This window comes from Pipistrellus kuhlii, unplaced genomic scaffold (genome assembly GCF_014108245.1).
Source record: "Pipistrellus kuhlii isolate mPipKuh1 unplaced genomic scaffold, mPipKuh1.p scaffold_m20_p_3, whole genome shotgun sequence".
Classification (NCBI taxonomy): Eukaryota; Metazoa; Chordata; class Mammalia; order Chiroptera; family Vespertilionidae; genus Pipistrellus; species Pipistrellus kuhlii.
In genome coordinates, this window is record NW_023425529.1 from 168,815,091 (window position 1) to 168,829,529 (window position 14,439).

General features: G+C 38.5%; 1 protein-coding gene across 1 annotated transcript in view; it reads right to left on the reverse strand.

The window, feature by feature from the left end:
• The window catches only part of KCNU1 (potassium calcium-activated channel subfamily U member 1), a 119,649-nt gene that overhangs the window by 74,312 nt on the left and 30,898 nt on the right, over positions 1 to 14,439 (reverse strand). Inside the window, exons 14-18 of the mRNA XM_036457143.1 lie at positions 12,103 to 12,255; positions 7,758 to 7,870; positions 7,309 to 7,377; positions 2,996 to 3,085; positions 2,757 to 2,854 (exon numbers count right to left, since the gene is read on the reverse strand). Of these exons, the coding sequence (XP_036313036.1) occupies positions 2,757 to 2,854; positions 2,996 to 3,085; positions 7,309 to 7,377; positions 7,758 to 7,870; positions 12,103 to 12,255 (523 nt within the window). The remainder of the gene's footprint in view (positions 1 to 2,756; positions 2,855 to 2,995; positions 3,086 to 7,308; positions 7,378 to 7,757; positions 7,871 to 12,102; positions 12,256 to 14,439) is intronic.

Below are 14,439 nucleotides of genomic sequence, written 5' to 3' on the forward strand. Positions count from 1 at the left end.
CTGAGCTTAAACATTAGATTGTAAATTGAAAGTCTTACTAATTTATTATTTTGATACTATAAAATGCATGTCATAGACATGGGTAAAAATTGGCACATATGCAAAATGAACGCAGGGCCTCTCTCTTTAACAAAAACATTTCCATATTTATATTAGAGAAACTTTCTGCTTTTAAATATTTATAGTAAAACAGCACCTAAAAGTCAGTTAAGTAAAGGGGTGCTTATGCATTTTTGTAAAACATTTTATTTTGCAAAATGATTGATAATAGTGCAAGCATATGAGTGTGAATAATTTATTTGCAAAAGTTTTTATTTTTACACTATGTTTATAGGGCTATGTCTATTGCACAAAACCATGCTACATTTTCATACAATATAAAGACTAGTGGCCCAGTGGAAAATATTTGTGCACATTAAAAGGGAATTAGAGGAGATATTTTTAATATTGCTATTTGCCCTTTCTCTATAATAGAAGTGTCAGAGACTAAAGAAAATTAGTAAAATGTATATGAAAATCTTTCTCCTGTCAGAATACGGGGCACGCCATGGAACCCAGAGTCCAGTCCCTGCCCAACCGCACAAGCCTTGAAATTGCATGAGACCTAGACCTGGCTGGCCCACCCACATTGGGTGAGATCCAGACCAGGCAGGCCCCAGCCCTGTCAAGCACCGCTGGGCAGAGGGCACAGCCTGAGGTGACCTATCAAGTTCCGCTGGGCGGGATCATGGCCTGAGGTCCCCTGTCAAATCCTGCCAGGTGTGTGTGGGGCAGCCTCAGGTCCCCTGCCCTAGCCCGGTACTACGCAGCTTCAGGTCCCTGCTAATTGCTCATTATGGCTCCTTATGAGAACCCTGCCTCCCCTGTGGGTGCAGCTATCTTGTGATGGTGCGAGGGTCAATTTGGATATTACCTCTTTATTATATAGGATATGTACATTGAGAGGATACTTTTGACACATTTTTCTCTTTTTTATTCACACCTTCTTTAGTGAAACATTTCTCCTATTTAGTCAAGCCTAAAAAAATCTGTATTGTTATAGAATTAAAAAAGAATCTATGGCCCTAGCCAGCTTGGCTCACTGGAAAGAGCATTGGCTGCAGACTGATAGGTCCTGGGTTTGATTCTGGTCAAGGGCACATGCCCATGTTGTGGGCTCAATCTCCAGTGTGGGGCATGCAGGAGGCAGCTGGTCAATGAGTCTCTCTCATCATTGATGTTTCTCTCTCTTCTTCTCCCTTCCTCTCTGAAATCAATAAAAATATATATTTAAAAAAGAATCAATGTTTAATTTTTGAATCCAAAATAGGGTGTTAAAGGCCATTTATTGAACAATATTTTTCAGACTGAAGTATTTCAGGAAATTATATCTACACTAATAAAAGAGAAAAATACTAATTGACCATACCTTCACTACACCCATAGCCAATCAGCGAAAGTATGCAAATTAACTGAACAAAGCTGGTAGTTAATTTGCATACACAGGCACTGAGCAGCTGGGTCCTAGGAACATCCTCCAGAACCAGGCTGCTCCTAGCCTGTAGGCCCATGTTTAGGCCCTGAGCAGCAGGGGTCACAGAATGCCTCTTGGCCCCTTGCAGCCTATGACTGTAAGTGCCAAGCAGCTGGGGGCGGGGCGGAAACATCCCCGCATCACCATAGTCACCTGGGGTCTTGGTCTCAGGCTGGCAGTTGTGCATGGAACCACACAGTAATCTAGAAATATCTATATATATCTATAGATATTCCTAGAGGAGATATTTTATATAAATATATAAATATATAAATATATAAATATATAAATATATAAATATATAAATATATAAATATATAAATATATAAATATATAAATATAAATATATATACACATATACATGCACCAATTTTGTGCACCGGGCCTCTAGTATAAATGTGTGTGTGTGTGTGTGTGTGTGTGTGTGTGTGTGTATTAGAGGCCTGCACCCTCTCTAATCTGGGACATCCCTCTCACAATACAGGACTGCTGGCTCCCAACTGCTCGCCTGCCTGCCTTCCTGATTGCCCCAACCACTTCTGCCTGCCAGACTGATCACTCCCTAACCATACACTGCCAGCCTGATTGATGCCTAACTACTCCCTAACCAGCCTGTTTGTCCCCAACTGCCCTCCCCTGCAGATCTGGTCACCCCCAACTTCCCTCCTCTGCTGGCCTGGTCACCCCTAACTGCCCTCCCTTGCAGGCTTGATTGCTCCCAACTGCCCTCCCTTGCAGGCCTGGTCCTCCCAACTGCCCTTCTCTGCTGGCCATCTTGTGGCAGCCATCTTTTGTCCACATGGGGGCAGCCATCTTGTGTGTTGGAGTGATGGTCAGTTTGCATATTATTCTTTTGTTAGATAGGATACATATATATGCCCCAAACTGTCTTAGAGTCTCAAAGGGGAATTGAAATATTCAGAGAACATGGAGGCAGGGCTGAGACGAAGCCCTTAATTTGGCATCTAGAATGGCAGCCTGAGAAGCTCCATGAACCTGCTCCTCAGGGAATCTCTGGTAGAATTCATTTGCCTTGCCTGTGAATGAGATGGACTAGATAACTAGTAAGGCTGGTTTCAGCCATCAAGGACTGATTCTCAGATCTTGTATGCCCAGTAAGGAAATGTCTGCTACTTCTTGGCTAAGTTCAAAGGGGCATTTTAAGGAATGGGACCTATCCTCTTCTTCCTGGCCACACCCCCAGAAGCTGTGTCGAGGACAGCCGGGGGTAAAGTGCAGTTACCTGAGAAGTCTCGACGGCTCTTGAATTTGCAGCTACATTTTCCAATTAGCTCGGGAGAATGCACATCACTGTGACAGGTGGCACAGTAAAAGGCGGCTCTGGACAATGAAAGCAAATCAAGAATGACTTATGTGAGACTTAACACTAAAGGAGCATGGTGCTGACTCAGTCTGCCTGCCATTAACTTGTATGTGCGTTAGGATGTTCTCCCCATAAAGTAATAAAATAAAAAAAATTACCTTCTGACATCCTTTGCAGATTCAGCAATAAAGAACCCTAATGTGTTCTTTTGCAACTTGACCTGTGCTGGTGGATTTAGTATCAGACCACTAGAGACAAGAAATAAAAATAAGGCATTTTTTCCAGCCAATATTTGTACCGATATTTGGTGTTTTATTTTGTTATTACCAATGGATTCTCTAAGTTGCAGAGTTACTAGGACAATCCCCTTTTACTTATAAACATGGTAGAAAATGTAAATTTAGTATAGTTGATACTCTAATTACTGCTAAATATGCTGAGGAAAGGGAGGTCACAACACAATTTGTACACAACTGAGCAAAGGATAAGTTCTTTCTTGGACTATGTCTTGAATCTGAGATGGTCAACCAAACTCAAATATATAAAGCCTTGATAACTTAGGCTATCCACTGACATCTAGGTCAAGGCCATACAGTTACTAGACTTACTAGTGGTGTTCATGCTTAGGCTATTTGACCTTTACAATTAAATTATGTCTATTAACCAGTTGGGTTCAAAAGTTCCTTTTATTTGCCTATCCATTTTCTGAACCTGTGTATTTCTTCAGTCCACAGGCCAAAGCTCTAACCACTGAGCAAACCCAGGTAGGGAAAACCTGTATATTTCTTTCAACTTCGTTTTGGTCTCCTGATTGCAAGATTTTTGAGAGTAGGAACAACATGAATTGTTTGTATTTTTACATTACTTGTATATTTTGATTTTTCCATTTTCTTATGGGTTGTATGTTTAAAAATCCTGACTTATAAATTTCACCCATCATACTCTTGATGTAGTAGTCTATTATGACTGTTTCAGTTCCTGTTATTTCTTCCTGTTTGTCAGATTTCCTGTTTTTTTCAGACCTCCAGTATGAAGAGGCCTTATAACCCTATAACTCCTCGCACTTCATTTGTGCATGAAGAAAGTATTCCTTCTTTAAAACACACTCTTTTATATTCACATTGGAAAGAGGTTAAGTCTTAATTCTGGAAAAGCTTTTTCTGCTGTTCTGCTGTTAGGGTAAGTATTAGAGCCTCACAAAAAAAAAAAAAAGAAGAAGAAAAAAAAAAGACTTTTACAACAAAAGCTCTTCAGCCCAATACCAACAGTAAAAAGATACTGAGGAGCTATGCTCATGTACATTATTACCTGATACATTGGCTCACAGTTTCTGAGTATTTACCAACTGATATTATTGAGTGGAATGACTGCCTTAACTTTCAAAGAGAAAGAACATAGACTTGTATTTCTCACCCCAAATATCACTGGCTACTTTTCAGTAGCTCTTAAGTATACTTAGTTGATTCTTCATATTTCTTTTTTTGTTTGTCTATTTTTTTATTTAGAGAGAGTGGAAAGGAATGGGAGAGACACACAGAGAAAAACATCAATGTGAAAGAGACACAGCAATTGGTTGCTTTCTGCACATGCCCCAACTAAGGCCAGGGTTTGAGCCTGCAACCAAGGTACCTGACCTTGACGGGAATCGAACCCGGGACCCTTCAATTCATAGGCCAATGCTCTATCCACTGAGCCAAACTGGCTAAGGTTTTAAAGGAATGTCTTCTGAACTCTTATTAAGTATTTAGTTATGAAGATTAATATTTGAAAGAAGAGGTGAACTGTTGAAGATTTTTTTTTGAACTAGCATTATTGCTTAATTCTTCTCATTAATCATGGCCAGTTGTTTTATTAGAGAATGTTTGCTACTGAAACAATCTCAGGTTATTACCTAACTGGGTCAGGTCCAACTTCATCTCTTAGCAGGTGACAAATTATTCTTTAAGACAAATCTTTATGATTATCCAGGGTTTTTGCAAGATGTAGAGTATATTCAAGTGTATCAATTAGAAGAGAAAATAAAAGGTGAAAAAAGAGATTTTCCACCAGTGTTTCAATATACAGTACTCATCTAAAGCCCAGCCTTTGAGACACCCATTTTTCTTCCACTTATTTATGACTATGTGGATGCAGTACAGCTTGGTTATCAGATTATGGCTCAGCCACTGGAGAGCAATGTGAACTTGGGAAAATTAGTTACCTTTTCTGGGCCTCGGCTCCCTCTTCTGTAAGATGCAACTAATAATTGTGCATACCTCACAGCATTGTTGAGAGGATTCAAGAACTAATGTAAGTAAAATGCCTACAGCATCATTGGTCATGAACTAGCAAGCATTTAGGAGATTGCTATTATCAATATCTTTGCCAAATCAGGACTTTGATTCACCTTTTTGGTGAGAAATCAAAGTTAAGACTATGTAGAGCAGGTTCCTCTTTCATTGTGGGTAGGTACATACTACATAGGAAATAGCACCAGGAACTCTCAAATATATATAGAAATTAGTTGCTTAATAGATATTCATGTTTCTGGTGTATGGTGTCCTAATAGTCATTCTAATAATATTAGAAATGTAGGATGTCAGGATTGAAAAAGATCTTAAAAGCATTTGGTCTAGTCCTGACTGGTTTGGCTCAGTGGATAGAGGGTCGGCCTGAGGACTGAAGGGTCCCGGGTTCGATTCCGGTCAAGGCATATACCTTGGTTGTGGGTACATCCCCAGGAGGAGGCATGTAGGAGGCAGCTGATCAATGTTTCTCTCTCACTAATGTTTCTAGCTCTCTTTCCCTCTTCCTTCCTCTCTGTAAAAAATCAGTAACATATAGTAAAAGAAAAAAAAAAAAAAGCATTTGGTCCATTAATATCCAAGTGCCAGTGAATAAACTATGTCATGGAGCTTTACAAAATTCTCAGGCCTCACCCTTAGAGATTTTGATTCTGTAAAGTTCAGAAGCTGGGTTTTAGAATATATAGTCTTTAAAACTTTGTAAATAATTCTGATGTGTAGCCCAGGTTGTTGAAGGGCAAAAAGATGTTTAAACTTGATCAAGTTGGGGGCCAGTCTGAAACCCAAGTTGCCTGGTGTAGGTTTAGATCTTGTGATTTTTTCAGGATTACTAAATAGAATGTAGCCAGCCAGATAAAACTACTTGTTAAATCTGTTTAATGACTTGCTTTGTACTGTAACCAATGATTTCTTTTGCACAGAGTCCTTCTGCATGCTCTCCACTTGCACAGAACTGTTGTTCTTTCTGGCCTTTCACATAAAGTCATTCCTGTGTAGCCCGTGTGCTATCACTCAGAACTACTGAATTTTGTCTGTTTCCCTGTAATTGCATGGTTCCTGGTAATGTTGGTTTTAGACTTGGAATGGGTCTTAGGTGTTAACATGAGTTCCTCATTTTACAGATGGTAAAGACTCTGTCAAGGCCACTGGACTAGCAAATGATAATCAGGACTAGAATTTAGTGTGTTGACTCTAATTTAAGTTAGTTTTGCACGGAAAACCACACATCAGCCAATGTCTTTCTTGTCTCCCATCTAATTAAGCCCCCATTTTTAATTTCATCATCTTTTCTCATTATGTTATTGTAGCTGATTCTCTATTTGTCCTAAATTTTTATCTTTTTTCTGACATGATAACTTATTTTACTTCTAACATTATCCAATAAGGGTTCTCAGGCAATGCTGGTAACATTATCTCTTTCCTTCATATCCCCTATTAATAGCAGACTTTTTCTATTGATAGTAGACCAAATTCACATTTTGCCATATTTTACAGAATTGTTTTTAAGACCAGAGTTAGTGAGAACATTTTTATCATAAATACTTCTATTGTTATGATATGGCTTCAGGGTCAAGATTTGCAAGATCTTGCCAAAACTGATTTGGTTCAGTGGATAGAGTATCAGCTTGTCGACTGAAAGATCCCAGGTTCGATTCCGGCCAGGGGTATATACCTGGGTTGTGGGCACATCCCCAGTAGGAGGTGTGCAGGAGGCAGCTGATCAATGATTCTCTCTCATCAATGTTTCTAATTCTCTATCCCTCTTCTTTCCACTCTGTAAAAAATCAATAAAATATATATTTTTAAAAAGATTTGCAAGATCTGGTAATATATGAACAGGAACAGATGTGAGAGGATGACACCCCCTGAAGAGAACTGGGGATGGGTCTTAGCAGCAAAGGCAAAGCACCTATCCACCCTTTACAGTAAGCATGTCAAACTCGTGGCCCATGGGATTCATGTCTCATATATTTGGCCCATTTTAACCTGTGAGTTTGACATGCTTGCTAGGGTAGCCATGCTAACCACAATCACTGAAAATATACTAAATTTACCACAGCAGCCTGGGCTGCTCTCTACAAATGTCAAAAAGCTTAGTGATGGTTATATATTTGGAAAAGTCTTCATCATAAAGATTCTACTAAAAAAAAACAAAAAAATGAAGAGATTTGAAGCCTCATTGCTACCAGTACCCGGAAGGCGAGGATTTGTGCTGGATGGCTATAAGCATGAGGTGCAGCTTCACAAAGCAGAGCCTGCGAAGGAAGACAGAGCATCATGAGGAGAGGGAGGACAGGAGGCCACTATTTCACACTACTATGACTAACACTTTGTGCTCTGTCCCTGTAGGGACACTAGCACTTCAGCCGAGGAAGGGCCTCCCAAATATGGAATTCCCACTTGCAAGTGGATCCATCCTAAAGTAGCTCATAGCCAGCATGCCAACTGAGACAGAGATACAATTGTCCCACAACTTCTCTAAGTTGCAGCGACTCAGACTTAGTCTGATCTCATATTCTTATATCTTCAGTGCTTGTCATGGAGCCTGGCCTACAGAAATGCCATCAATGAACATTGTTGAAAGACTGCTATTGTGTGGGGGGGAAAAATGAGGAAAGGGTTTCTTTTAACTTACAGGCAAACTTCAGGAAAAGGGAGTCCAGCAAAGTCATCAGAAAGGCGTTGAGTCAGGATTTTGTTCTTCAAGCTACTTAAAAAGATTTTTTGCCAGGGCTGTTTAGGAGAAACCTGTAATATACAATCATGCCACATGAAGCGTTTGATATGGAAGATGGGATGCTATAATTCAAGTTGTATATTTTGCTAAGCAGTAAACCAGCACCCACTGCACTAAGGTGATAGGAAGAAGACTTGTCCTAGTGCTTAACTGGAGAAATGTCAAAGGAAGAACTAAAACTCTAATCTGCACCTCAACTTTTTTCACTAAAGATTTCAGAATGAAATGGTAGCATTAAGACTTGTTTTCTTCCCAGATGGCACCCAATACTCCTTGCTGAAAATTATAATTCTTCTTCCAAAATTTTCAGTAAGGTAGGTTGATTTTTGAGCCAGTAATAACATGGGAAGGATAATATATAATCTAAGTTGTCTCTCCCTGGATATGGCTGTTTAAGATTTCTTTTTTAAGATACATTAGTTTTCTCCTGACTACCTATAGGCACATTTTATTGTGTTTCACTTTATTGCATTTCACATATGTTGTGTGTTTTTTGTTTGTTTGTTTGTTTGTTTGTTTTGTTTTTTCAAATTGAAGGTAAGGCCCTCAATTAGCAAAAATATTATGAGCCACTTTATTGAGATACTCACTTTATGGCAATGGCCTAGAAGTAAAACCACAATATCTCTGAGATATGCCTGTCAACACATACCACAAAGGAAAAATATACATGGCTTTCTGCCCAGTATCAGAACCCTTCATGAGTTCAAATGAACTCAGAGGGCCATCCTGATTAATGGAAATGAAAATGTAAAAATCAAGGATAGCAGTAAGTTTCTAGAGAAATGGGAGACATGAAGGGCTAAATGCAACCAGAGGGGACAGGGAACAGCTAAAAAACTCACCTTGGTATTTGTGTAGAATCCCTCAACCTTTCGTTATGCTCTTTTTGTATCCTCCTCATATTCTCCCTCTGCTTCTTTGAGAATCATTACCAAACTATTCTGACATGGCAGGACAGGCTCGTTAAAGCCCAGAAACTCAGGTAAAAGTTTATAATCCCTGTGAACTCTGAAACATGGTAGCCATGGAGAGGAAAGGCAAATTCAGAAATATTTCTCCCATGCTTTAGGGGAAAAAATTAAAACAAACAAAAATTTCTGCCCTGCTAAAAAAGATTACCATGCTGAAACTGGTTTGGCTCAGTGGCTAGAGTGTCAGCCTGTGGAGTGAAGGGTCCCAGGTTCGATTCTGGTCAAGGGCATGTACCTTGGTTGCAAGCACATCCCCATTAGGGGGGAGGGTAGAGGAGGCAGCTGATGGAAGTTTCTCTCTCATCCATGTTTCTAACTCTCTCTTCCTCTCTGTAAAAAATCAATAATATACATACAACTTGAATATGGTGATCTTTATATATATATAAAGATCACCATTTCAAGCAATCTAGGCATTCCTCCTACCCTTCCCAAGATTCACCTAAAACCCCTGCCTTTTCCCATACTCTTGAATTTCTCTGTTTAGGAGGGCTCACCTCACAGTGCAGTTCATATCAATATTTAAGTCCTTATTGCCATAGAAATTGACTTAGTACATCTAAACTAAATGATCCACTTTTCAAAAATGCTAAACATGATAACCATAAAAATGGAGAAGATTCCTGAGTTAGTTTTTTAGTTAGGTCAGGAAGGGAAATGGGAAGATAAGATGAATTTTAGGATAGAATTGGGGAGCTCAAATAAATCGGTTTAATCAAATCTAATGTAAATTTAAGCTTGTAAGGAAATGCTTTGTGCCTAAAACCAACCAGGAATGCTCTTCAGACTATAATTTACCATCATATATTCAATATAGCAGAACAAATAAACAGCTAAACAAAAGCATATATTATTGATTCAATGCCTTTTCATCTGAGTACTAAGAACTTTCACAAATGTTAACTCAATATTTGGAAAAATCTGGTTATGATATTAATAACACACATTTGTAGATATAAAAACAGACAGAAAGCTCTAACCAGTTTGGCTCAGTGGATAGAGCATAGGCCTTTGGACTGAAGGGTTCCAGGTTCGATTCTGGTCAGGGGCATTCTTGGTTTTGGGCACATCCCCGGTAAAGGGGAGTGGGAGTGTAGGAGGTGGCTGAATGATCTTTCTCTCTCATCGATGTTTCTAACTCTCTATCCCTCTCCCTTCCTCTCTGTAAAAAATCAATAAAATATATTTAAAAAATAAAACAGTCAGAAAGTTAAGTACATAATGAGAGAAAAATGGGACCTAAGACACTGAAGTCCTGGCCATTAAAACTAAGTCAATAATTAATTACAGACTCTAAAGCACCAGGGCAGCATACAGAATTAAAAAAAATGTTGCTCTGACTCTACCCAGTTGAGAATTTCTTAAAAAAGTGAGTTTCAGGTTTTACTTCCAAAAAAAAATGATTATAGCCATAAATATCTCTCAATTCCAGTATTCCAAAAACCATCTCATGATGATTATTGACATATAATGATCCTCAGTGAGGAAGTTACAACTTCAGGTAAAAAAAGAAAAAGAAAAGCATAATAGGGCTGGGATTCCATTTATACCTTCTATATTTCCTTGAAAGAGATGAGGTCTTCAGATAGAAAACACATTCCTTTTCATTTTCTTTAGTCATAGAGATTAAAATAACAACTATCACAATAGACACTGCAGTTACCTTCCACTCTCTAAACATTCAGCGCAGAGAGGATTTCCTGACAAGCCATTTCCTAGGTCATATACAGTGACTGCTAATTGAAGGTTAAAGCATGGTCAGTGTGGTAGCATCATGCTCATTTCCTGATGCCTAATGGGCATTTCTATTTATCTGTATACATTTCTATTTCTCCTCACATTCACAGAAAAGACTACAGAAGAATTTTTGTTTGTTTGTTTTCCAGTTAGTATTGTACTGGCCAGAGCATCTTTCACTTCTTTTCTTTTTCCTTAATGGCACCAGAAAAGAAACTGGAGAATATATACAAATTGTTTGAACTTATTGAACAAAGGAAGTAAAGTGTGAAGAGAGACCAGGAGGGAAATTACATGTACAAAAAATGAAAGTGTGGACTATTAAATGAAGAGAAAAGTGGACAATAGGATACCAGGCCCAGCTGAGGATTAGAACCTTTCCCAGAGCATTTCATGGAAATGGCATTTACAAGGCCATACTTTATGCTATATTCATCCATTCTAATAGTTTCTTTTAGCTGCTTATTCTTAGACAAAGGTTTCCTAGGATCTGATGTGGAAGATTCTGAATAAAACTATAGTCTTAGGGCATAGTGGTAAGACCACAGATCAGACAGTTCTAGTCCTGTTACCCACTTACTATATGACCAAGTTAGTTAACAACACAGACCTATAAGTAGGTTACTACCTGTATTTCAAATGCATAACACATAGTAGGCAATCAATCTGTGGTCATTATTATTATTACTGTATAGAATGGCCCAAAGTAATCTGAATATTAGATTTTAATTATTATTTGTATTATTATTGCCACTTGAGGAATATAATTATCATGTTGAGCATTTTGTTTTTAATTTATATTTAAGCTAGAGGCCCAGCATGCAATTGAAATCATGCAAGGAGGCACCCCGCAGGCCACTGCCAGAGTCAATCATGATGGGCTTCACAGGTTGCCAGGACTTGCGCCTGACTTCTGCCCCAGGCCCCCACTGCCCCTCTGCCAGTGTGCACTCTGGGCTGTCTGAGCCATTGAGCCATCTCAGGCAGGCCCCCTGTCTTTGTTTCTGTCTCCACTCCAGACCTCACCTGTGTAAGCAACCTCCTCCTGTCCTGCCCTCCCTTTACAGCATCCCAGCCTAATTTGCATATTACCCCCCTCTCTCTTAAATGTTATGTTATTAATGGAGAAGTCATATATATATATATATATATATATATATATATATATATATAAATGTTAATAACATAACATTTAATTACATTTATTTCAATAACTCAGAGTGCTTCTACATTTATGAATATATTTACATTCATAATATCATAGAGCAGGTAGGAAGCAGAGTTATGGTCTCTATTTTGCAGACAAATATTCAATATTCTTTGGCAAGAATAAAATAAATTGCTCTTTATAAGGTCAATGCAGTATCTAGGAACTCAGTCTAGATCTCTCAATTCCTTCCTAGCTCAAAAAGAAGTCAAATCTCATTTATTTGGGTCTTCTTGCTTTCCTTATTTTTTTACATCAATTTCTGATCCTAATATGTAAGAACACGAGGATAGAGCCAAGATTCGACATCAGTTTACAATGTTACCTTACTGTTTTGCTCAAGAAATAAAGATGTTAGAAAGGTGCACAAGCCTGGCACCAAACAGCCTTGAGCCATAAATCCAAGTTTTAATTCAGCAAAACAGATGATGTTGTCTCCAATAGTCCAGTTCCAGCTGGGAATCTTTGGCAGAAAATCCTGTTTCATGATAGAAAGTAGGTCAAACATTAAAAATAAATATAACTTTAAAAAGTTGTTTCTAGATGAATGTCTCTATTTTACTTTAAAGCATTTATTTTGCCCAGGTCAGCACAAGTGATAAGAACAAATTCAACATTTAGAAGTGGTTAGTGGTCAACTATTCCACTTTTTAAAAGGAAACTAGCTATAGTTAAAAAATCAGGTCAAAGGGCTTAGCTAGACCTATGATTCTACATTGAATTTACAATCTCTTTTGTTTATTTGTTTTTTGGAGAGGTTTTCTTATAGGATATAATTGATAATAACATTATATTAATTTTGGGTATACAACATAATGATTCAATATTTATATACATTGCACAATGAGCAAAACAATAAGTCTAATTAACATTCATCATCATAGTGATTATTTTTTATTGTGATAATAACTTTAGAGATTTCTTCTCTTTGTAACTTTCGAATATATAATAAGATATTATTAACTACTAGAGGCCTAGTGCATGAAATTCATGCACTGAAGGGTGTGGGGGGGTTTCCCTCAGCCCAGCCTGCACCCTCCCCAATTGGTAACACCTCAGGAGATGTACAATTATGAGTTTAGGCCATAAATCGACAGTCAGACATCCCTCTCACAATTAGGGACTGCTGGCTCCCAACCACTTGCCTGCCTGCCTGCCTGCCTGACTGCCCCTAACTGTTTCTGCCTGCCAGCCTGATCACCCACTAACCACTCCCCTGCCATCATGATCAATTCCTAACTACTCTTCTGCTGGCCCTATTGCCTCCAATTTCCCTCTCCTGCCAGCCAGATTGCCCCCAACTGCCCTCCCCTGCTGCCCTGGTCACCTCCAACTGCCCTCCCCTGCAGACCTAGTCACCCCCAACTTCTCTTTCCCTGCAGGTCTGGTTGCCCGCAACTGTCTTCCCCTGCAGGCTTGGTCTCCTTAACTGCCTTTCCCTGTAGGCCTGGTCCCCCCAACTGCCCTCCCCTGCCAGCCATCTTGTGGCAGTCATCTTGTGCAAGAGTGTGATGGTCAATTTACATATTACATCTTTATTATATAGGATAGCTACTATGCTCTATGATTATATCTCTATGATTTTTTAATTGAAAGAGTGAATTTTTACCCCTTTCACCCATTTTGTTCATTTTGTCCAATCTCATCCCCTGCTTCTGGCAATCACCAATCAGTTCTCTGTATCTATGAGTTAAGGGTTTGTTTGTTTGTTTGTTTGTTTACTTTAGACTTGGTATATAATTAACATCATAGCAATAAATATTTGCCTCAAGAAACAATAAAAGTCTCAAGTAAACTCCCGTTGGTTGTCCTTAACTTTTTACTCTTTAATGTATCTTAGTGTGGATTTCTTTGGATTTTTCTTGTTTTGAATTTTCAGCTTCCTGAATCTGGATGTCTGTTTCCTTCTGCATGTTAGGATGTTTTCAGCCATTATTTCTCAGATATCTCTTCTCTTTGTGAGATTCATAATGCAAATTTTGGTCTCATGATGTTCCATCAGCTACTTAAACTATCTTCACTCATTTGCATTCTTTTCTGCTGCTCTGGTTAGGTGAGTTCTACTACTTTGTCTTCCAGTTTACTGATCTTTTCTTCTGATTTATCTAATCTGGCTAAGCCCTATAATGCATATATTCTTCAGCTCTGTGACTTCTATTTGGTACTTTCTCATACTTTCTACATCTTTGCTGAATATTCACTTTTTAAATCTATTCTTCTCCAAAGTTCAGTGACATTTTTTACAGTTATTTTGAACTCTCTGTCAGGTAAGGCACTTATCTCTCATTAACAATTTTTCTGAGATTTAATCTTTTTGTTATTGTTGTTAAGAACACATATTTCTGTTTGTTCATTTTCCTTTACTCTCTGTGTTAGTTTTTCTGCATTAAAAAAAAACATCAATCCCTCCTGTTTGGTTGGCATCTCTTAAAGGAATGCCCTTGTGTAGAAGATGAACCTTATTAATCAACCCTGACCTAGCTCTTAGTTGTCTCTCAAACTTTTGTAATTGTCTAATCAGCCTACTTTAGTTTTAGTGGCTCCCGGTATTTGATAGTGTCCCTGTCAGTTTTCCAAAGTAAAGGATCTTATTTATCACTTAGATTCAAGCTGATTGGAAGTTAGACCATCAGGCAGCAGCTTTTAAAGTATGCAGATATAC